Raw genomic sequence first — 25,056 nt, 5'->3', positions numbered from 1 at the left:
TCTTCTCTTCCCCTATGATTTCCTCTTATTGAAAGATATGTAATTGCCTATCGTAGCATTCCTAATAAAGAGCAGAAATGCTCTAAAGACTCCTTCTTTCTAGATTCATGAGCAACAGATAGCATATTTGTTGGTAAACAAGAGCTTGGGACTTAGTCTGATAGAGGCAGAACTGTGGATAACATCTACACCACCGCACACAGCTTGGGAAACGAGCAAGAGGAGCTGGAAACCATAGTACAATTAGAAAACTATGACCTTGCTGCAATCACGGAAATGTGGTGGGATGAATCACACAAGAGGAACACTGGAATAAAGGTCTACAAGCTCTTCAGAAGAGACACACAGGGAAGGAGGGGCAGGGGTGTTGCACTCTAACTTAGGGAAGAGACTGATTGAAAATCAACCATGTTATTATTATGTTTAGGAAACAGCAAACTACAACCTTAGCTTTTGTCTGGTAGTGTTTTCCCCTTTGTATCTAGAGCTACTTGGTGTCACGGGTGAGAATGTCTACTGCCTTTTATGGCTCCTACATACAACAGAGAATGCTTTCAGAAAAGTTGCCTAGCTGCAATTTCTTGATTGAAAGCAGCTAGAGCTAAATATCTACAAGAGAATAAATTAGGTTAATCTTTAAAACATATGAGATTTGTGTTCCCTAAGAGAAATTTTAAGCTTTTCTCTGATTATCAAGAGATGAGAAGCATGCAGTTCCAAAGGGCAGCAGACTTGGAGAATAAAAAGAAAAATACAGCTGGTCAAGACAATTACTTCTGAAAATTAATGTAATTGGGCAAATCAAAAAGAAAAAAAATGTATTAAGTTAAAACTTTCAGTAAATATCTATGAGAGGACTGGAGAAAGACTTGTCCCACTATTCTGTAGATAATATTTCCAAGAATAAGCATACATACACAAAAAATATGCCACTGTACTAGTATATATCATGTCTACAATAACATTTAAATGCTTAAGTGTAATGTTTAGACGTCCAGAATATGTGCAGAAAACTTCCAAGATGTTTTTAGGGTGGGAAAAAAAAAGCAACCAGCACTTTCAACATGTAGCTGATCTTCCATCTTCAGGGATGTAATGCAGTTTAGGTGTATGGAGATCAACAGTTCTTCAAAAGATGTCATTGCAAGCCAGTTTCAGAATTACCAATTTGAGTTTGGAACACTAAGAACTCTGGTGGAACTCATTGTAGCCTAGGAATTACGAATGGCTCAGAAAAAAAATTCAGAAAAGTGTTCTAGAAAACACTCTGCTGCAGTCTTCAACGAGGACAGCTAGAATTAACATGCCAAGTGATCAGTATTATTCAGACATGTAATTAAGATATTTCTTCCTCTCTTGGTCTAATCAAAGAAAATTCCATGAAAGAATTAAAATTTCATAGGTGGCTTTATCACAAGCAGAAGCTGTAAGGGCAGGGAGGCGAGTGGGGAAGAAAAAAAGGGATGTATTATAGTTGGTTGAAAAGGAAATAGGTACTTAAATCAGAAGTTTGCAAAAGGAATTTTTCCATTCTTCGTGATAATATTGATATGCTACCTTCAAGAACCTCTCTCAGGTTAGCTGGTCATTGTGCACTTCGGATCATGAGGAACTGTTACAGGTTTTATTGAAAGAATAACTAAGTGGATTTTTCCCATCTAGGCTGATAACTTAGAATATCCTATTCTTCATTTTTAAGATTTTTCATGCAGTTGTGTTTGAACACTAATTTATGTGTACAGTTTTACTGAAAAAAAAAATCATCTCACACTCTAACCATGGTCTCTTCTTCTCTAGAGGTTATATTTTCCAATTCTAAATTCCTTAGACCAACGTGATCTCATTTTCAAAGCTGTGTATTGCAGAATAGAATGAAAAGAAAACCAACCCCAGAAACAGACATGGTTATCACTTGCAGAGTAAAGCCCAGATGTATTCAAAAAGCCCTGTGAGTGCTCCTAACACAATACATGCATCTGAACAATGGTGTACTGAGGTGTTCCAATATTCTGATGAAAATGCACGGTACATTGTTCTCACATCATGGACATAATCTGCACTCAGACTGCACATCTGTAGTCTGATGACCAACGCCACACAGAACACAAAACCCAGATGGCTAACACTCAAGGAATCTGTATTTCTTTCAGTTTGGAATTTTGCTAGCAAAGTGAATTGGCTCGTGGACAAAAAATCTTTTGCAGCTGTAAGCTCCCATGTGTGCTAAGACAGAAACTATTTTTAAATTAAACTGAAACAAAGGGCATGATTTGTTGTGGGGGAGGGAAGAGAAAGTAGGACGTAGTTAAATCTTCAATACAACTCCTGTAGAGAGACCACTGAGTTACTCCTTCCTGCCTTCCCGCAGTCCAAAGTGGAAGAATTTTATATGTTGGTGAATCATATCAAAACAAGAGGAATGCCACTAGCTGAACTAGAAAACCCTTATCAATATCAGTCTGATGCTTTTGATCCAAGACCATTTCCCCCTTTGTCAATTACATTTTTTTATAATGTTCACTGATATTCTTTCCTGAAATTTTGAGGAAAACTCTGCAAAACCAATGAACTTCCAGAACATTTTTATCAATTAGCTACAATGAACTTGTAAAATTCACTTCATCATACTTCATATCCCTATCATGGAAGGGGAAATCCATCATGACAGGAAATCACATTAAAAGATTATAAAAACAACTTACAATATGTTTTGTAACTTATTTAGTCGCTAGTGTAGCTTTTCCCAAGATACAAATCTTTGTTAAAGAATCATATCTATGTTTCTTATATTCCACTGTCCATATTTAAACTGAGGACAAACCTTTAAATAGTACGTTAACTTTCTAGATCAAAGAAGAGCTAATGAGACAGTGTGTCCTGGAAAGAAGCTCTATAATCAGGACAATTAAAATACAATAAAATCTTGCTATACTGGCTTTTAGGAACATCTTAGAAGATGTTTATTCTCACTTGGAATAAAGATTGTGTTTTGTATTTAAAAATGCATTAAATTCTACATTTAAATAATAATAAAAAATCTAAGCTTATTGTCTTATCATTAATAAGCACTAAATCATCGCTTATTGCTGTGTAAGTATGGAAAGTAATGCAATGTAAAGCTTATGTCATCTGCTACATGAGTTATATTCAAGTACTCCTTACATTTGAAGTTATTTTTCTAAAAACAGAAGGACTCTAAATACCAACAACTTAATAAACATTAAACCAATCCTATATACTCACTATATTTGAAAATACGACACTATTCACAGTACTATTACCTATTTAATAAGTATAAATGTGTTTCTTCGTGCTGATTTTCAGGTCACCATATTCTAATTAGAAGCTGATATACTGAGTAGACAGAAGCTGATAAAACAGTTTCCCAATTGGTAGGGGTTAGAATAGAAAAGCCCTAGTACACAAAAAAAGTGTATTAGAAAAAAATCACCTGTGATAGATACTCTTCAAAATTCAACTAGTCAAGGAAGCATAGCTGTGAACAGACATGACATATCCTGTTCAGCAGTAACTAACAGATAAATAGAACTGAGCATTATCAGAAACACTCAAAATTGTGATAGGTCTGATAACTAATAAAATAATGCTGGTAAAGAACATATCAGCATTTTTTAATTGCATTAAGGACCATACCTAAATCAAAATCCTGACAAGTATCATTCACTATGCCACAGTGAGGAAACGTAATGGCACTGGTCATTAGACTAAGCTAAACTCATGTTTCAAGAAGAAAAAAACCACAACACAGTTTAAGAACTAAAAGAAAAGTGATTGACAGTTGCCATGAGGTAATAACTAGGGAGGAAAAATGTACCAAGAAAGACTGTATGTAGAAATCACCACTTAAATTACTCAAAATATCATGATCTATTGAAGTCTGAAGTTGCATTACATATGACATTAGTAAACTTCTTTTTTTTTTGACATTAAAAAGTGGTGGGATTTCTAAAAGACAGAAAAGAATGCATGTGAAATATATAGATTTAATCTGACTAATTTCTCCTTTCCAATGTCATGCTGAAATATATGCATTACGTAATTAAGGAAAATAGGTATGAAGAGTCACACAAAAAATACAGTCATTTAGCTTTTTACTATATCTAAGGCATAGACCATGGCAAAATTACTGTAATTTTCGAATTATGCTGCTTTTCCTCTTTCTCAAGGAGGTAAAATTCAATTACAAGTTTTTCTCTGAAGTATACTCTTTCTCTTACTGTAGAACTACTCTCAAAGAAATTTTGGTATAGCTCACTCAAAGAAGGAGTTTATTTATCAGGGTCTAGTAGCAGAAAAATACCTGTGGACAGACATTTAAGAAAGGATTACTTTTCCTGCACTTTAAGTTACGTTCTTTGAGTATCCCAGTCTAATATCTCAGTGCCAAATGGCATCCACAGTATGCTCATACAAATGTAAAATTTCTAAAGAAAGAAACTAATCTGTTAGTCATAAATTCTTCATGTTTCAGAACTTTGTTTCATGATTCATTTATGAAGTAAATAAAGACTTACAGTTTCACATGTAAGACATCTGGTTTCATTTGTTAATGTTCCCTGAAAGATTTCATGAACCCAGGTTGGGTCTGGTGGGCTGTTATTTTCATTATCAATGTTGCCATTGGGTAGGCGACCATTTTGCTTCTCTTGTTTTCTTTCCTCTTGCAAGATATCCGCAATTGTATTTAACAGATAGTTTAAGAACTCATGTGCATCCTGCTGCATGTAGTTATCAAAAAGCTCTAAAAGATTAAAAATAGTAACAAATTGGTTAGTGTTATACTACAAACAAGATTTTAAAAATGCAAATTTCAAAATCAGTCTTTGTTTCAGGTCTTGAATCATTTCATAGTAAACACTAAAATCAGTACTTCACATATTAAGCCAAAAATGCAGCAGGGGATGGAGAGAAACTCAGTTTACATTCACATAAACATCTCAGCCGATCAGAGTTACCAGAAAAGTGAACCATTTTGCAAGAAAACTAGGGCACTATTCTGCTAAATAAACATTGGAGTACATGTAGTGCTGCCTGAAATTTTACAGATTTTAATGGTTTGGATCTCCTACAGGGTCTATGCTATTTTAGACAAGCTTAGGTCAACGTGTGGGATAATAAAGGGCATCTCAAATGCCCTCAGATGTTTATATTTTCACAATGAAATCAGAACTTATAATAGGAAATATTTCATTGTTTATATGTTCTATCAAGGAAGAACATTTACAGTAAATGTTCAAAACATTCCTTTATTGATTTTCACTTTTAGGGTTTTAAGTCCACCACTGCTGTCATAAATGCTTTGTTGTCAGAACTAGCAATGAAAATAAGATTAAGAACATGAGATATTGACATTTCAAACAACTATTGCTTTTTGCAGATCTCTTTAAGGCAGTATTTGTAGGAGCCATGTCACATTAGCCTGAATATCTAACCAAGGCAAGAACAAACAAGCTTTTTATTAGGACTTCAAGTAATAAACAGATCTATCTTTTAATATCTGAAATATTGCTTCTAGAGATTGGTGTATGTAGCAACTTTATTACTGGCAGACTTGTTGGACAGATAAAACTGGAGTCACTATGTTTTGCACTTCACATTGGTTTGTCAACATTACTACGCATAACAATCATAGGATTAATTCAGTTGATGGGAAATAGTTTCACTGGCACATACTTGCAATGTATAGCAATGCTACTGATTAAACTCTCTTTCTTACAAGTCTATTATCTTGTTTACGTTCAGACTGGTACACCACCATGAAAACAATTTATCATAGCCTCTTGAAATAACACCTTGAGACATCCTTTCCATCTACAAATCCACACTTACGGGACTAAGAAAACCTGAAGGGCATTGAACCAGATTTATTAACAGATACTTCTCTCTGACCAGGAATTCTTCAAAGGAAATTTTCCTGTCAATTTAACAACCATGCTATAGCATTGGCTAATATCATACATGTTCGGGTTTTTTTAGCACTCACATCAGTTAACTATAACTTGCAATTTGCTTTTGATTAACAAGAGACTGGCCTTCACGAGAGGAATAGTTCTCAGGACTGGAAAGATGAATGAAAAATATCCTCAGTGATGAATAAGTTCTACAAGGACTACATCAAAGCTTTACTATTATTCACTATCATTCACATTGATGCCATCCAGGAGTAAACTTCAAACACACCAAAAAAATCCTGAGTTTTTAGCAAAGTAGGGAGAACATGATGCTAATCTGTATCGTTTGGTTAAATAGTGCAATAGGGCAGCCAAGAATATGAACCAAGTAGCCTATTTAATGAACTCCTACACTATTTTTGAGAAGAAAAAGTTCTACTGTGAATCTAACCACCTACAAGATATTTATTTAATCAAGTAAGTCAAGGCAGAACAAGAGCTGCAACTCTCTTGAGGTAAAACACTCCAGAGGTTCCTCACCATGTTACATCACACATCTCTCGGGGATATCTGCCCAGTCAGTAAATTAACGAGAACAGCATTGTTCATTTTATGATTAGAAGAAATTTAAGTAAACGTAACAGTATACCCTCGGCCAGTTGCTGCTTCACAGACCATTAAGCTTTGAGGTCATTAATATATGTATGTTGGATTCAGGCTTAGAAAACAAAGATTGAATAGTGGCATTGTAGTGTGGAATACATGAAGTTTATGTTCTCAGTCATCTCCCTGGTACAGCTGGATACTGACTGGAACAGAATTTTGATTGGTATTGCATACCTATCTGATTCTTTCTTAATCCTACTCTTCTCTAAAGCTCAAAATTGAGTACAATAAACATGTAATAGAAAATACAAAATCCATGAAATCACTGCTCAACAATTTAGCCATTTAATTCTGTAGAAAAGGTGAGTGCTTCATCATTAAGAGACTCAAAAAGTCAACAAGAGCTGAATTTTCACATTTTTTCTGAGTATCTTCCAATTCCTTCTCTTGTGTAGAATTTCAGTGTCATGACATAATTAAACATTTAAAATAATACTTTCTATAAAGAATGTAATGGCTCCTGTGTTTTTCTTTCTGCTTTACATTTGAACCATTCTCCACATTTGTCATAGTCAGTCAACATTCATTAACCAACTAATGAAATAATAATGAACAATTTCTGTAAATGCATAATAACACAACCACACTTACTCAAGTACACTTACTGAAGAACTTAAGGATACTTTTCTATTCTGCTTAGGTAAGACATTTCTTTCTTCAGATAAGAAACAAGAAATATTAAAAATCTCTGGCAATCTCTTAAAATTTGGAATATCTATCACACCAAAAAGATAAAAAACACTTACTGATTTTAAAATGCACTAATTCTTTAAAAAGTAGGTCAAGTTAAGTATTGTATAAATGCTAACTGAATATAAAAATTTCACTGGATTTTAAGCTAGATTCTTGCAGGGATGTCTCAATGTCTACTCCATACGTTCAATTTGGCATTCAATTCAACATTCAAAGAGTAATGATCTTTCAAACACAAAATAAAAGTTTTGCAGTGAATTTGGATTATAAAATTACAACTCTTTGGCAGTATTAGCAGGCAAGTTCAGAAGCAGCCTTTGACAATACATTCAGTTCTACACAAAGAGATGAGAATTCTCTCAAAATAGATCCAGGGTTACAACCTCATTCTAGGGTCACCTCGTCTTTACCGTACCGCACCAAGAACACTTTTCATCCCTAATAAATATGTAGGTATTCTACTATTTCAACTTCAGAACCAAATCATACTTGCTATTACACAAGAAAAAGAAAAAAAAAAAGTTACCATTTTCTTTTCGTAATCTTGTTATAAATTTCTTGGGAGGAATAACTCCAACTTTTTTCTTCTGGGTGGCTATACTGTGGAAGAGATCAGCTAAGCATGTAAGGAGGTTCTCTTTTTTTCTTGGTTGACTCTTGTATGCTAAGACTTTGTCTCGAAATGGGCGACAGAAATAAAGTGCCTGAAGAACTGAATTGCAGTAGCATGTATTCCCAAACTATAAAAAAAGAGAGACATTTATTAGCTTGCATTGTATCACTATAGAGAGATAAAATTAAATATATAGTATGGGAAAATTCATAAGCATGGCAAATTTTATACAAGTCATTTCTTCTTGACTTTAAGATGTTAAAGCTATTTCTGTTGTGCAAAGGATTAACAAGGACACTAAGTAAATGCAAAAAAAAAAAATGTAAATTTGAACAATGCTATATCATTTTGTCCTACCTATAAATTTAATTAGTTAATAATATTTTGCATTAACTTGGGTCAAAACATGCAACACATACTACCAATTTCACAGCTCCAAAAACATGGCCAAGTAAAAATATCTATCTATTGCATCTATCCATCTAGCCACAACAGCGAAGAACAGGCACAGCATGACCTTGTTCTGTGAAGAAACTCAGCTGTAAATTAAGAGAGCTGTTCAGACACTTCAGAAATTGGATTCTCCAAATCTTATTATTTGTGATCAATGTCAGAAATAACTGCTTTAACCTGTTTCTGTATTTTCAATTCTCATTTTTGGGTGACAGGACTGGCATTCCAGTTTTCTTCAAAAACTGAAACACGGCTTGTTAAGGATCTGAAGCTACGTCACAGGTGGTAGTATAAATGGAGATTAGAAGGAATAGGACACACAATTTGGACACAGGCAGTCTGAAAGAGGCAGGCCACTGAATTGAAGTGGGGTAAGCAGAGTCAGTTTGAAGAACGTCCATAACTCCTTTTGTGCCAAGATGCTCTCTAAATTCCTCTTCCCTAAATTCCTTCCAGCTCTTAGGCACTGTTCCCTTTGAGTCTTGCGATCACTGACACTGTCGCCAGCTCACCCCAACATGACAAACCTCCCCGTCACCTCTGTGAAGGCATCATGAATTGTCAGCGGTGAAAGTTGCTCCCATTTTATGCTGCCCTCCTGCAGTGAAGCCCATTATCTAACGCTGAAAGTGTCAGAAAATTCTTTATAAAGCCCTCAGCAAGTAATCCAACCTTTCAGCTGCAGTCACTCAACCTGCAAATTGAAGCACATACCTACTAGGCACAGCCTGTAAAATGTGAAAATAATGTTTTTATGCTTTATATAAAAATATTAGCATATACAGATACCAAATTATATTGCGATGGGGAGACTGTTACACAGCAAACAGAGTCCATTTAGAGGTATTAAGAGCAGCTTCTATCAACAGAGAAAAAACGCTAAAAGCTTTTACATCTTAGGAGTAACGGGGAAGTAACTGTTTTCTGCCCTCTACCAATTGAGACAATGACAAACAAGAGCACTATGCAATTTAATCAGAAAGCTGGCAAGGAAATTGTTTTTTGTTTCATTTTGCTTTTAAAATAATGAAATATGTCTTCCTAAATACCCAAGATTCACTCAAAGAATGAGAAGTGTATTTTTAAAAAAGACATTAAGAAGTCGTAAGATCTCCATATTAAAAAATGAGCAAAATAACACCTGTTAATTTTACTTCTTTAACCAGGAAGAATATACTAGCTATATTATCTTCTCTGAGGCCCAAATCTGCACTCAAACAGGTTAATGAATTTAAGAGGAAAAGAGGGCTTTTTTCCTTATAGAAACAGGTGAAATCATGTATTAGTTTGTGTCAAACCATTTAATATTAGAAGCTAGCTATTTATGACTTTATAATTAGAAATAGCAATCTACAAAAGAAATATATTAAATGTAATATGAAGGTATGTTAACCTACATGTCTATGGATTGGAACTAAAAGCAGGCAGATCAATTTCATACGGTTTTCTCCAGCCAAATTCAGAAAGACAGCAGGCAAGAGAAGATAGTTTGAAAAACTGCCTGAAGACAATTTTATTAGATCATGTTTACTTTTTATGTAAAGCATCAATCTCCATAGCTGCAAAACCTGATGTATTTTTTTTAAATACAAGCTTCCGATAGGGAAATGGGGAAAAGGTGGGGAGGTTTCTCTACTAAGTAAATAGGAAACTTTGTTAAGCAAATAAATGCACGTCTTACCGTCACTATTACTTCACACCTTACTTCTCATCTTTGACTCCAACCCAAAAGCACACCTCTAACTTCAAAAACAGCCAAGACCTTGCTCCAGTCCTCTCATCCTCCCATCACCGATTGAACAATGTCAATCTGGGCCCTTTCAACCTCTAGATTACACATCACTTTGTAACTCTCCTCCTTCCACACACAGCTTTCCTTCTAACCTTGTCAACTGACACCTTCCTTCTCTCCTCACTTTCCAGCTAACAAAAGCCAGTTGCCTCGGAAGTGCAATACTTGTACAGAGCAGTGCTTGCACATCGTTTTACAATGAGAAGTTCGTAACCGTAAGCTGTATGTCTGGTAGTGATACTGTAAGCACTCCAGCACCACTCTGAAATAGGAAAATGCACAGCACTGAACACCCGTCCAGCTATTCAAAACAAGAAGGGTGTTTAGCTTGGTTTATTCAAAACAGGGCTGTAGGAAAACAAAATGCCTGTGAAGTTTGTGTCAGAGTAACAGTAGGAAAATGTAAGAAAATACAGTGATGGTATTTCTTACCTTCAACTTTCAGCTTGTACATGACACTAAAACTCCTCTGCCTCTTTGGGGAAACTTAACAGAGGCTATATACAGTGGAGTATACTTACTATATACTTAATATATATACTTATATTTTCAAGTGGTTTATTGTTTGCCTCCTTGTTTCTGTGAGGACCACCTTAAGATGTACATACTTAAGAAAGGCTATTTTCATAGCCTATCCCAATCTCACTTCCTGGTCCCATTCTCCTTTCCTTTGACAGCTGTGTAATCTTCGCTGTTACCCCTTCAGCTCACTCAGCTGACAAAGGAACAACATGCTGGCTGCACTGGGACAAGTGTTGTCCACAGGTCAAGGCAGGTGATCTCTCCCTTTATTCAGCAGCAGTGAATCCACACCTGGAGTGCTGTGTCTAGTTCTGGGTCCCCCAGTACAGGAGAGACACAGAGTTACTGGAGAGAGCCCAATGCAGGGCCACCAAGATGAAGAAGGGGCTGGAGTATCTCTCCTGTGAGCAGAGGCTGGGAGACCTGGGGCTGCTTAGCCTGGAGAAGAGGAGGCTCAGGGGGATCTCATCCATGTCCCTAAATCCCTGACGGGAGGGTGCAGAGAGGATGGAGCCAGGCTCTGCTCAGTGGTGCCCAGTGCCAGGACAGGAGGCCATGGGCACAACCAGGCACCCAGGAGGCTCCCTCTGAGCACCAGGCAGCACTTCTGTGCTGGGCGGGTGACTGAGCCCTAGCACAGGCTGCCCAGAGAGGCTGCGGGGTCTCCTCCTTGGGCATCTCCAAAAGCCGCCTGGACGTGGTCCTAGGATGTAGTGTTCCTGCTTAAGCAGGGAGGTGGACTAGGTTTACCTCCAGAGGTCCCTTCCAACCTCAACCCTTCTGTGATTTTATGGAAGCTGAAATGTTCCAGCAGTATGACAATGGTTGGCCAGAGCAGGAGAAAGGAATGAGACAGGACTGCAAATCAGCAGTTTGCCTGATAAAGCCTGGCATTTTCCTAAAAAAAAAAAAAAAAAAAAAAAAGCTAGATTTGCAGCTAGATTTGCATTTGGAATGGTTAGACTACAGCTTTGGTAAATACCATAATACATACACAGCATTAAGTGGTGTTTAGCTTATGTATTTGAGCCATGTCTACATAGGCAATCTATACTTGTTGAATCTTGTACATAAAATCTCGCTTCAGGCAAGACAACTTTCTCTGACCTGCTATTAAGTGTCATCCCTACGAGTTCAGTCTCTCCAGATCACATTAGGAATGCTAACTTTATTTTTCTTTGTACTTAGCATTTGGCTCTACATGCAGTGAGAAAGAATCAGCAGCAAGTCTGAAATGCACTACGGTTTGACCCCAATAGGGCAATCAGATTTAACTGAATAAAGTGCTCATGTCAGGCATTTTTAGAGGAGTTGCTACCTCTGACAGATAGTTCACAAAGATCTTCAGTTTAGTGGATGCAAATGGCAGTACTTCATGCTACTAACGTTTTGTTCTTACCACATATCTAAAATATTTCCTGCTGATTTAGTGAATGGTATTGTTCTTTCAACTGTAAGCTGAATTTTCCATGTAGAGTTTTCACTTACAGAATCAAACACCCCATCAGCCATCTGTCTTCCACATGTTTAAAGTGGAAATATATTAGCACCATATACTTACCCAGTTTAACGTCTGAATTTACATGGTTAGAGAACTGAGATTTGTCTCTAATATGTGATCTACAGGTTGATCTCGCATTAGTTTATTGCATGACTACTTAGGTCATTTTAAGAGGAGTTAGTATAGACACATAACCAAGGTGGAAGGCGAAGGTTTAAGCTAAGCCACAGTTCTGAAAAAACAGAATAATACTTTTATACTTTATTTTAAGACAAGGCCAAGACATCATAAGCCTTTTGCAGATTACCATAGTTCATGGTACAAACTTTTAGAAGTTCTGTACTCTCAAGAGAAAGAGCAGGTGGTATCTAAGATACCTGTTTAAGATTGCTAAGAGGACATCGCAGAATTTCAATTATTTCTTTTTTACCTCTTTTACTGACTCTAGATGCATATCTACAGTAAAAACTGGGCATACATCCCAATCTGAAAAGGGACAGTGAGGGGGACACCTGCACAGCACCAAAATGCTGCCTGGTGCTCAGAGGGAGCCTCCTGGGTGCCTGGCTGCGCCCATGGCTTCCTGTCCTGGCACTGGGCGCCACTGAGCAGAGCCTGGCTCTGTCTTCTCTGCACCCTCCCGTCAGGGATTTAGGGACATGGATGAGATCCTCCTGAGCCTCCTCTTCTCCAGGCTGAGCAAAATCTTACGGGGAACAGTGTACCCCCTACAATAAGTATTAACAGCTAAATGCCTCTATTTTATCTTTTCAGAAAAAAATAAAAAGCAATGCAACATTTTGAAGAAAATTCAACTTCCACAGGAAAGGAATAAATTACTAATTTAAGTCATGGCAGTTAAGCTGCATCTAAGTCAGCTTATCAGTAAGAACATTTAATGACTGCCCAGTGGACGCTGGGATTTTAGACTCCTAAACTATGTCAGCGCTAAGAATCTAGAGGTAGAGACATATGCTGTAGTAACAGGACAGCATTAGAAGTAGTTAGTTTCACTACAAAAAGGAAGATGCTACCTCATGTAAAATCCACCTGGTTTTAGTATGTACTTTCTAAAACACCCCAAAAGAAAACCATTAATAATTTATTTCAGGCAGAATCATGCAACTTCAAACAAGACATACTTTTCATGGGTAACACCAGAAATTAAATTTTAAATGATTCCTGAAAACTAATAAATGAATTGAACAATTCAGTGTGTTTTTCCACACTTGCTTTCCCCTTTGGGCTCAGTATATTCTTTTAACATCTCAATAAAAATAGCAGATGTGAAGGCTTGATACTTTCAACAGCTTCACAGATTTTTTCTTTTACTGTATTTATTCTCTTAGATTGGCAAATTACCAACTACATGCTATATATTCTAAACAGATTTTTTTTAATACTTCTACATTTTAGTTGCAAGCGGTTTAAAAACTACAATAAATAAAATGAAATAACATATTAAATAACTAGTCCAATTTCAACTGTTATTTCAGTAACACATTTCAACAAATACACTGATAATTAGAATCCATTTCAGTAAGTATGTATATTCAATGACTATATCTTTCAGTGTTTTAATTATCGACTCAGTCTTGCAATTTAACAAATCCAGTCACAGCATTTCAAAGCAATCGAGTTAGGAACTGAAACTTACATTAACCAAACCAAAATAGTGTTCATTAACTGGAAATTGTTCCGGACCAATCTCTTTCTCCAAAGCTGAGGCATTGGCGCCCTAGAAAAATCAAAAAGCAGAAAAATATTAGTGTTGCAACTATGTACAAAGGGAGTTTATCTGGTTGAGAAAAAAAAAATCTAGTGAGTTTTTTTTTTTTTCAAGGATAAATGACTAGGATCTGAAAATTGTAAAATGAACAACTACAGCCATGAGTGGCAGCTCATACACATCAGAGACATCAAAAACACAGTCACAATTAAGAGTCTGACCACAGCACACATCTGGGGAAAAGAGCCATTGTTCAAGCTATGTTTGTATCATGCACAGCCATTAGTTATGCACTTCACATTGTATTTCAATCCTGATTCTCAAATATGCATACTAGACAGTTAGCTCCAGGCAGTCACTGATTTACTTCAGTTTACCTATGTGCACACATACACACAAGATTACTGGTCGCAGCTGTGGACCTTGCTACACCAAACCTGCATCTTCAGATCTCAGATTGTAAGATTCAGATTTTATTGAATTTACATATGCTGAAGCAATCCCTCTAATCAGGAGAGAAGACGACAAAAATAAATCAGAGACTAAATACATAGAATGAATGAAACACCTTCCTGCTTGTACCCCAGAGGGGTAGAGGAAATGGAGTTTGTGATCCAGCTCAACAATCATACATGGCAAATTAAGGAAACATGTTTAATTAGTCTGTTTCTTAATCCAAATACAAGCTTATAGGCAGGATAACAGTACTCATGAATGCAGGAAAATCAGTCCGTTGAGTTCTCTGTTGATTTGCACTTTCAGGATATTTAGATTGGCCACAAAATCGTTTAACTCAGATCTTAAAAGCGAACAGGTCACCCAGCAAGAAGCTGTGCCACAATATAGTATTTATATGCTTACGATAAAGAACCTAACACCCTTTCACCACCAGAATTTTATTTCTACATAATCCAAAATGCCCTAGGTAATGTGTTTCCAAATACATTCTGTTCAAAACCATCTCAAAGTAAGTTACATCATTTTTGTGTATTTTTATGCAATCACATTGTTGGTGTGCTGTATTTATTAGTTTCAGTGTGCAGCTGCTTTAATAACAATACACATTAACATAATATTACAAAGTAGATGATATGAGGAGAAATGGTGCTCCTCTTAATGAGCAAAATTCTCATACTCAAGCAATATATCTCACACAAAGAAAAGCAGATTGTTCATAGGAAGCAGACTGGATGGTTCCACTTAGTATGAAAAATGTAAAATGTTTAAATTGCTTTGTTAAACACTTTAGACTTTTGTAAAATTACAAGATAGCACAGTACAGCTAGCTTTGGTCTCCATTAGAAATGCTGTAGACTTTGCCCAAAAAAATCTGTTGGTTTTGATCCTCAAAGAGAAGTCAGAGAAAGTAACTTTGGTTTCTCTGTGGTTCCAGCTGATGACTGTAGACTAAACTGGTGCAAAAAACAATGGATTTCAAAGGAAGGAGATTTTAAAATTATTTTTTATTTAGAGACAGAAAAACCTCTGCTCTGGAAAATTTAGAGAATAAATAACTTTCTGGAGGTCTTACACTGATTGCTTTTAGAGAAAAGCAAATATATCCAACCCTTTGTTGCATAAAACATTGACATATTGAACTAACATATAAGCACAGATATTCAAGTCTAAAGTCAAGCCTAAGTGAATCTAAAATAGCACAACTAGTTCTCTTTTTGTTTGTTTGTTTCTACACACAAGATGTAGCCAATGGCCCCGGACATAACAACAATAAAACTGAATCAAAATCACAAACTGCATTAAAAATAGCACTTAGGATTTCACAACCGCTCTCAAATGGTGATGTTAACGATAAGGAAAAGTTGTATAAACCCTCATCTGAGATTATAGCACTCCACAGCTCCTGAATATTTGGTGTTGCAGTATTATTGAAATACACACACGAGTCTTGGCAAGGTGGATATTATTTACAAATGAATTAGGAAAAAAAAAAGGAAGCGGGAAGGCCTTTTTATCCTGTTGTTAAAATCTCTATTTCGTCAAAAATAAATTCAAGGGGTCTAGGAAATTCTCTTTTCAAAGCTAGGGTGGAGTAGGTACTTTATTCTATCTTTGGACGGGATAATATTATGATATAAACTTCGATGTTTCTGTTTCATACAGACCTCAACATTGTATTTAGATTTCTAGCACAATAAAGATCCTGATGTCAGTAAGTAAAATGTGCTAAGATAGGCCTATACTAACAGCACAGTTTTCTGATTATTCAAGCCTGTTTCATTCAAGGCTTAGATGTTCACATACCTTCAGAGCATGACATTACTTTTGTTTGAATGCAGTTGTTTATGAATGTTTTATCAGTACAAACCAGCATGGATGTTTTATACCAATATAAAAACCCACAAGCTACTTAGACTTCCTTCTACAGCCCTCATTTGTCTGTCATAAGAGGATGTCATTCCTCCCCACACAGCAACCATTATTTATCCTGCGCACAGCGTGCTGGCTGCAGGCAGGGAGGACATAGCATGCAGCAGGAGCTTGAAGAGCGTGCTGAAATAAATACATCTGGCACGTAATAACTGTTTTAAAACCAAACTGTCCCTCACTCTGAGAGGTTTCCTGTTTAATATTACAGCACACATTATCAGTCCCAGCTGATAATGTATCAAATACAGATCACAGAATTGTTTGGGTTGGAAGGGACCTTAAAGCCCACCCAGTCCCATCCCCCTGCCACGGGCAGGGACACCTCCCACCAGACCAGGTTGCCCAAAGCCCCATCCAGCCTGGCCTTGAGCACCTCCAGGGATGGGGCATCCACAGCTTCTTTGGGAATACAGTGGGGAAGCACTGTGACACCACCAAATATTATGGTACCATATGGTATTTTGAACAAGAGGTCAGCAGTGGTTTAAAGCAGAAGTGGAGTTGTATCTTTTTACACCAGCCATGACATATGTACTGGATTTGGGATCTAGACTTGGGAGATTTCAGTCTATGATGTATGACACAGAGAATAAAAGTTCTTCCTCTGCCACCTAAGTGGAACATGGGAAGATCCCAAAATGATTCTGTACTTTTCAGGGATCACTGAACAACCCATACAACTGGTGCTGGAAGAGTGTAGGATCTTTAAGTACAGTTAATTCTCCTGATTTTCATGTTCTACTGATATAGATTCTCTCAAAGTTCTTAAAGGGACAAAAAAAAAAATCCATGACATTGAGCATTTCAATAGGAAAGGAAGAAAAATTTGAAGTACAGATATAAGATGGGTTCCCCCCCCTCCTTTTTTTTTTTAACTTGCCAAAGCAATAATATTGCTAAGTATTTCCACTTTTATCATTGCCTTCTCTCACTGCCCCAGAGGTCATACTACTGTGGTACCACAAGTAGTGGGTCTCAGAAGCACTAATTCTAACAGCTAACATATGGATAAGCTTACAGCAGCAGATCTGTAAAGCACATCAGTGGGTGTTTATGATCTGACATACACACTATTTGAGTTTCAGATGTTTTTTGCCAAATTGGTTTTAGTCTGGCTCTGTGACTGAACACTCAGCTGTGGCTGAACTGTGCTGCTTGATTTAGTTCCACCAAAAGGAATTTAATTTGTGCACTGTAAGATGACTTCAAGATGTAAACCAAAGTATGGCAAAATTCTGATGCCTGGTGGAATCAGTTCAAAAGTGCAAGCTGAAACACTAATGTGAAGGCACTCGGCACTTGTCTAAAGAAAAAAAAAAAGAAAAAAAGAAAAATAAAAAATAAAAATAAAAAATAAAAAAAAAGCTACCCTGAATTGAAGTACTGTCTATAAACATATCCGTGACCAGGCAAACATTACCAGTTTTCAAGTGTCCTACCTTGTTGTTGTTATCCAGCCTAGTAGACAGCTCTTCTCTTACAAAGACTGACTCACAACCAGCCTAATATGCTTTGAAGATTACACTGGTGTTAGTCTTAGGGAGGGAGGGGTGATGCTGATCTTTCCCTTTCCAGAATAAACATCAGTTGATAACATGGTGGGTCCTCTTCTCAGTAGTTTGCTATAATTGTTTTTATTCTTTAGCTTTACTGAGTTATAAGTTTCCTGAGTAAAACCAATGATTTAACTTTTAAAAGAAATTTCTTACCTCAAAATTTACATTTGTTGTCAAAATTCTGAAGATGTCTTTCTCCCTTCATATATGCTCTATGCTAGATCCTTACCCACAATGCTCTCCACCTTACCCAAGAAGCAAGGAACAACGAAGAACAAACGTGACTGACATAACTAACCACATTACATAGGTGTATATATAAGCCAAAATGTTCCAGCACGACTTAGCTATAGATAAGTGAAAGAAGAAAAACACAAACCAGAACTTTTATTCTTCCTAGTGACTGAAAGGCAACACAACTAAGTGAGAAATTCAGTAACCAGGAATAACAATGGTTTCCTCAACAAGAATATAACATACAAGTATAAAATTAATTTACTTATGATTTGTAAAAATAAATTTCTGTATATAAACACTCATTCGACAGTGCTTTCATTTTTCCCCCCATATATTAGAAGATGCTTCCTTGTCTGTGCCACTATTGCAGGTGTACAGAATTTCACAGCCTATACTAATTAATGCATGGTGACTGATGGAATTTTCTATGAAAGAAGAAATACAGAATACTACTCTTCAAGTCATATTTTATTAGAATGTGTAAACTCACACTTTTCCATGTATTTATGTAAGTCAGGACTAAAAGCAAACAGTATAGCTACATTAAATCAGTTTATATCTGCCTGTTCAACTGCAACCAAAACGGAAACACATTTCTTACAATATTGTTTCTGGCCCAGGAAAAAGCGAAATATGCTGAGTGGGCTTTAGTAATGCTTGTTGTTAATTTATTTGCACAAGAACATACTCTAGCAATACACAACTTGATAATCTAATTTGGATAGCTTCAGCTCATGATTTTAAAATACTTACAAATAGTATTTTTTTCCTTAATCAACTGGTTTGAGAGAGCCCTATGTACTCCAATCATACTCTAATATTCAATAGTCTAACTGCGTCCATAGTAGAACATTCTTGTACAGGCAAGGAAGATGACTGCACAGCACAAAATTACCTTCACTTCCCATTAGTTATGTCTACCACACCTGTCTTTTTGAGCCTCACTGAGCACATGCAACACATTTTCCTTCACAGCAGGCAGACAGACAGACGGTCATACTTCCTTCTGTTTTGAACACTAAAGTCAAACCTAAGTTACTCCCTCATATGCAGCTGAGACTCAAAGAATTAGGGCTTTGGGCTCAGCTCTTTTATGGAATGAATCTTCACAAAGATGCAATTCTTCCCATGTTGCTGCCACATTTAAAAATGGATTTTGACTACTACCCTCAATGCAGAAGGAAATCATATCACAACAAATCAAACACTGCCAATGCAGTAAGCCGTATTTATCTTGTATAATTCCAGAAAATTCCCAGGATAATGCTGTTTATGATATCTAGTGATTTTGCTTCAGGTTCCTCCGATCAGATGGATTTTTGCTAGTATCAATACAACACCTCTTATGACACTTACTAAGCAGAATCCTGAAAGGCCAATGCTATTACCTTCAAAGACTTCTAGTTAAAGGTTGAATTACACTAATGGACAAGACAGCAAGTCTGTGAGATGTATTTAAAAGAGGATCTGATGGTGACCTTGTAAACCTTTCACCGCCTAAATAGACCAGGTAATTAAAAGCATTATCTCCATGTTAAAGCAAAACAAAACAAAAAACAACCAACCAGAAAACAAACAAACAAAAAACCCCTAATCACCCAAAATACATAGGGGGAAAAATACAGTAACACATTTGCTCAAATGCTTTTCTTAACAAACTGCACACTATGGTGTGTTTCAAATACTCTTTTAATCCTCAAAAATTGCTGTTTAATAAAAAAAAGTTGCTTTCATAATTTCCTATTTTCATGTACTTATTAAAAACCTTGAATTTACAGAAAACTGGTTAAAAAAAAAAAAAAAAAAAAAAAACATTTTCCAGTTCTGGAATATTTATGTTAATACACCACTTCAATGTATTTATGTTAATACATCATTTTTGTTAATAAATCATTCTGGTTATATACTACAAAAGTTATCTAGGGTTTTGTTTTGTTTTTTAAGATTTATAGATCAGATAGATTTTATTTGAAATACATCATATGTTAAAAGCCTTTTAATTTATGAAACTTCCTAAACTAGAAAAACAAAAGTTACTCCAATACAAGCCTTTTATCTTCCTTGTCCCTTCAACAGATTTGAAAGAGAAAAACGAAGAGTATCAATTCATGGGCAGTTAGGCTTTTACAACATTTTAACAGAATCATTCCTACAAGGCTTAATGCAAATTAAGACTTTCATTAAGTCTTAATTGTTGTTTTGCTAGTTTAAAAAATAACAAAGGCTACTTAAAAGACCAATCTGAATAATCAAGCTTTATGTAGTAATGGGATAAATTGGTCCCACTGACACAGCTAAAAATTCTCACTGTTGGAAAGACTAGAGTCCAAGTTTGCATTTTACCATTTCTGCATGCTTAGTATGTGCAAAACGAATGCATGTTTGCATACAAGTAAAAAGACAAAGAAACATTTATATAATTGAAAGTATCCAACTACGTAATATGCAAACTAAGTAATCCTCTGTGCTGGGACAAATACTGCTTTATAGCTACACAACTTCAGTACATTTTTGTCATGTCTCATATTTGACATTTGTTTTGTATGTATTTAGAGTCAAATTTGTCTAAATTAATTGACATATTAAGCAGCGCCATAAAGCCAGTATTTTCAAGAGGAAATGTGTAGATTTCTCTTTTATTACGGTTCAATAATGTTACATCTACAAGAATGATGATGACAAATGCCACAACCACAGCTTGAGTCTTATTGTCATATTCATCATGAAAAGCTCTCCCAATTAGAAATCCAACCGATGAGTGATTCTCCCTGCAGCAGTTTAAGCTCTTAACCTAACTGTCTAACAACACTTCTCCAAAACTGAACGTGCCCTGCAACAAAACCCATGCCTGAGTACTCCAGCCCGCTGATCAAGGCGGGTCCAAGCCACGGTGCCAGAGAGCAGCAGAGAGGCTGGAAGGCAGCACATGTTCTTCATGTTGTTTCTTGCCAGCCCTGCTATATAAGCAGGGCAAACAGCTGGATAAAGGAAAGCCACAGCACTGCTAATTCCTCTGTACTACTTTAGCCCTCTCACCTTCTGCTTTCCTTCCTATTACTTCCTCTCTTGGAAGCTTCCTTCCTTTCTGATACTTGCTTCTTCCAGCATGAGTCCTCGCATTTTTCTGTGGTATCTGTTAAACTGATCATCAATTACTGTTGAAGTATTATAATTTGTGCTTCAGAGGAAACGGTGCAAACTGAACAGGAATGAGTATGGGACAGCCATTTCTAGCTGACTGCAAACTCTTGGCAAACATCAATTTACATTAAGTAAGGATTTCACAATCAGGCTTGAAAAACCTATTGTAAACAAACAGCTCCCTGAGCAGTAATGAAGCCTGTATGTGTACACCTACCTGAGAGTTAACTATAAGCTGCAATTAAGTGTTTTTATAAAGCCTCTCCACCATGACATCTGAGGTAGGCTGCACCACGGCCATCCCTCAGCAGGGCGCTGACAGGGGCTGTTCTTCTAAGCAGCCCTTCCCCACATGGGTGTATGAACCCAAGTATCTTTGAGACCTCTTCTCCCTTGTTGAACAGGACTGAAATAGGCAAAAGGGTACTGGTGGGATAAGAAGGCAGGCAGGAAAAGGAAAACAGCCAGGCATTCAGTGAGATCCCACATGTCTTACTACTTTCAAAAACAAACCTAAAAACAAGAATTTAGTCTGTAAGGCATGTGCAAACTCCTCACACAGAACACACTATTACACTATAAAAGCCAGATTTACCACCAAGTATGTGTTTGATGTCCGTTTTGGGGGTCTGAATTAATTGCTGAAGACATTCAATGGCCAGGTACGCTGACCCTGTATATAAGATGTTAAACTAGCAGACAGAGATCATTTAGACAAATAACTGAAATATGAAGCAAAATATTTTTGTGTCTAGCACTACACTTTACAGATTAGCATAGTTTGTAAATTTCATTAAGCTTTTTCAGGTCATGCTAACATAATCAACCAGTTTCTAGAAGAAACACAGAAAAACAAGTACTGCTACTATCCTAGCTTCCTTCTGTATGTCTGAGACAGACACCTTTTAAACTGCAAAGGTAACTTCTGTCCTCTCCTTACTTCAGCCACTAGAAGGCCTGATACCTTCCACCCACTGATAAGTGCTTCCTGAACTCTAGACAGCAAAAGCAAGGAGGACTAGATTGAACCTTTACTTTATGGTTAGGATAGCTCGGGGCACATCTTGTTGCAGTTAACATGGGTTATTTTACCACTTCCCAGAAATGCATTAAAAACCCAGTATCATTCAGTCAGGTAAGACTTTGATTGCAGGTCAATGTGTGGATGAGGGTAAAAGGCCAGGTTCTACTTCTACTGCAAAGGCATCAAAAACAACAACAAAACCCACCTTATAACCTCATCCATTTTGCAACAACAACAGTGACTAAACCACTCAAGAGCAAAGGTGTTTTTCAGTGCTCTTCCTCAATCTCCAGCCATGTAATTAAGACTTATTACAGCACAAGAGTTGTGATACAGAGAGAAGTCCAATGAACCCCAAAGACTTAGAACAGTAGAAAACAGTACTACGGGAAGAGCTCTGGCATAACTGATATGAACACTGGAGTATAAATAACAAACTAATGAAGAAAAAAAAAAGTCCTCTTTGTAGACAAAGCGTGCTCCTGCAAGATCATCTCCGAAGGCACTGTGCCTAACACAGTAAAAATCCCTGGACATTGTCACGCTTCTTTGTATCTACGCAACCTGCCAGTGCTGAAAAACCTGGTTTATTACTTTCCAGTATTCAGGGCTTGATCAAGGATAAAATGCATTAAATATTAGTGAGTGAGCAGAAGTGAAAATAATCTGTATTAAAAAAAAAAAGAAAGAAGCCATAAAATGTGGGACTGAGATGGAAGAGCTTCTTCAACATCACTCCAGAGTGCAAGTGTACATACATGTTAGGTTTGTGTAAGCACCAACTGTCTCTTGGCAAAAATTACCTGTTACTGGTTTTGTACTATCCAAATACAAGACAGGAAGCAACAGCCTGAGAACTCTTTTAAGAGGCAAGGGCAAAAGGCAGGGAAACCTTGTGAGAATTTTCAGAAAGTTGCTAAGAGCATATCAGATGGTGGGTAGACACAACTAAGAATTGCCAGGAAAAGTATTACTCAGCATTTATATTCCTTTTTGGTTTTGAAAAATTAATGCTTAAGCACGATTACTGTATGACTGAAAATTAATTATTCTGGACAACTCCAAAGTAAATATCAAGTGCTTCTTCTCACTATCTTTACTGAAATATTTATAAGCACAATCCTATGTAAATTAGTGCCAAACTTTTACATCCTATACTAGCTGTCCCAAGTCTCACAGTATTATTAAAGCTTAAGCATCAGAAAGGCATAGGAAAAATTTTATGCCCAGTTCATTCACTTCAATGCACGCGATTATGACTGGACACAGACTAGCTAATTGACATCAGAATTTCAGCTTCACAGGTATAGACTCTTTAGTTAATCATAAAATTCTTAGTTGAAAGACTTGTTTAGGTATTGACCGGCATACCAGTGAGATGTAATTTCTAACCACCACAGATAAAGAATAATCTGCAACTGGCTGCTTGGCCAATCCAGTCCTACAACTTCCACACTGGTGATAAACAGGGAAATAGCATCCCATACTGGACCTAAATCAGGGGACCATGCTGACCCAACAGCCAGTGGTCAACCATAGGTAAAAATGAGTTAGCTACAACTGCAGTACAACCAGATTGTCCTAGCTCAATTGTCCTCAACAGTCTTAACCTGAAATGTAACTGCTTCAGAGAATGAAATCCTGGTCCTACATTTGGTCCTATGAAGATCTTGGTGGACAGTTCATGAGCTCAGGAAGTCTGGCCCTCCGACTCCAAATAAAAAGAAGTGATCTCCCATATCGCAAAGAATATTACTGCAGCTGATCAGCAACCCCACCCCATGGGCTTATGGCCCCTCCTTCCAAATTCTCAGAGGCCAACTCCGAATTGCCTGTTGGAGATGTTAAAGACTCTTTGCCGTAAGATTTATGAAAATCATAAATCAGTTTCCAGTTATGCACGCATCAGCATTTCCCACTGCTTGACATTATGATACATCATAATCCCAATTCAGCAAATTAACAAATGGGATAACAGAGTGTGTTTTTCCCCTTAGCCATCTCTTCCCTGTGGAAACAGATTTGGGAACAAGGATTTTGCTTTGTCCATGGAAGAGTCAGAAAAGAGCACAGTGCATGGTAAACCCTGACCCGCTGATACATCTCTTCTATGACTGGTAGTGACTTCTGTTGACTAAGGGATGTTTCCTTCCCTAAATTCAGCATTCCCCCATTGTTGAACCTCCTGAGCTCCCCACCCTTCGTTACAAAGGAACTCCAGGAGAGCCTCACCACCTCTGCGTGGCTGCTTCTATCAAGACAGCCATGAAGAAACAAGCATGCTATCGGTACACGGACCAATGCCAACAACCCCAATGACACCCCAACGCATGGGATGCCACCACTCCTCCAGGTACCCAGCACAACACCCACCTGCCAACAGCCTCTCACAGCCCCAGAGCTTTATCAAAGCGCTCTGAGAGATGGGGACCGCTACCGAGGGGACCAGCAGAAGGAAGGCACCCTCAGCACTCCTGCCTGCCACAAAGCCACCCGAGGCAGCGTCCTGAGGCTCCCCCATCCCATCTTTCGCTTGCTTTGAGGGGACCAGCTGCTCCCCAAAAGCAGCCTAACCCCAAACCCAGCCCCAATCCCAATCCCAGCCCCAATCCCAATCCCAGCCCCAATCCCAATCCCAGCCCCGGTTCTCCCCCCGGCTCACCATGGTACAGATGGAGGCGATTTTGGAGACTGTCATTAGGATTTCCATCCGCCCAGCGCCATCTTCCGCCCAATCACAGCGCCGAGCCGAGCCGGGCCGGGCCGGGCCGGGCGGAGGGAAGAGGAGGAGGAGGAGGAGGAGGAGGAGGAGAAGGAGAAGGAGGAGGA

At 37.5% G+C, this 25,056-nt stretch overlaps 1 protein-coding gene and 1 long non-coding RNA gene across 2 annotated transcripts in view; both read right to left on the bottom strand.

The window, feature by feature from the left end:
• USP12 (ubiquitin specific peptidase 12) overlaps positions 1–25,050 on the bottom strand; it is a 36,386-nt gene extending 11,336 nt beyond the window's left edge. The window contains exons 1-4 of the mRNA XM_035325639.1: positions 24,890–25,050; positions 13,810–13,890; positions 7,798–8,011; positions 4,536–4,762 (exon numbers count right to left, since the gene is read on the bottom strand). Coding sequence (XP_035181530.1) covers positions 4,536–4,762; positions 7,798–8,011; positions 13,810–13,890; positions 24,890–24,937 — 570 coding nt within the window. The 5' untranslated portion in view covers positions 24,938–25,050. The remainder of the gene's footprint in view (positions 1–4,535; positions 4,763–7,797; positions 8,012–13,809; positions 13,891–24,889) is intronic.
• LOC118166601 lies at positions 15,690–18,184 on the bottom strand. The gene is made up of 2 exons (XR_004750604.1): positions 17,979–18,184; positions 15,690–16,972 (listed from the first exon to the last, which is right to left on the bottom strand). It is a non-coding gene; the product is annotated as an uncharacterized LOC118166601 (long non-coding RNA).
• Positions 25,051–25,056: the final 6 nt, after the last annotated feature.

This window comes from Oxyura jamaicensis, chromosome 1 (assembly GCF_011077185.1).
Source record: "Oxyura jamaicensis isolate SHBP4307 breed ruddy duck chromosome 1, BPBGC_Ojam_1.0, whole genome shotgun sequence".
Taxonomy (NCBI): Eukaryota; Metazoa; Chordata; class Aves; order Anseriformes; family Anatidae; genus Oxyura; species Oxyura jamaicensis.
The sequence above is the reverse complement of the archived record's forward strand: the minus strand, read 5'-3'. Positions and strand labels throughout refer to the sequence as shown.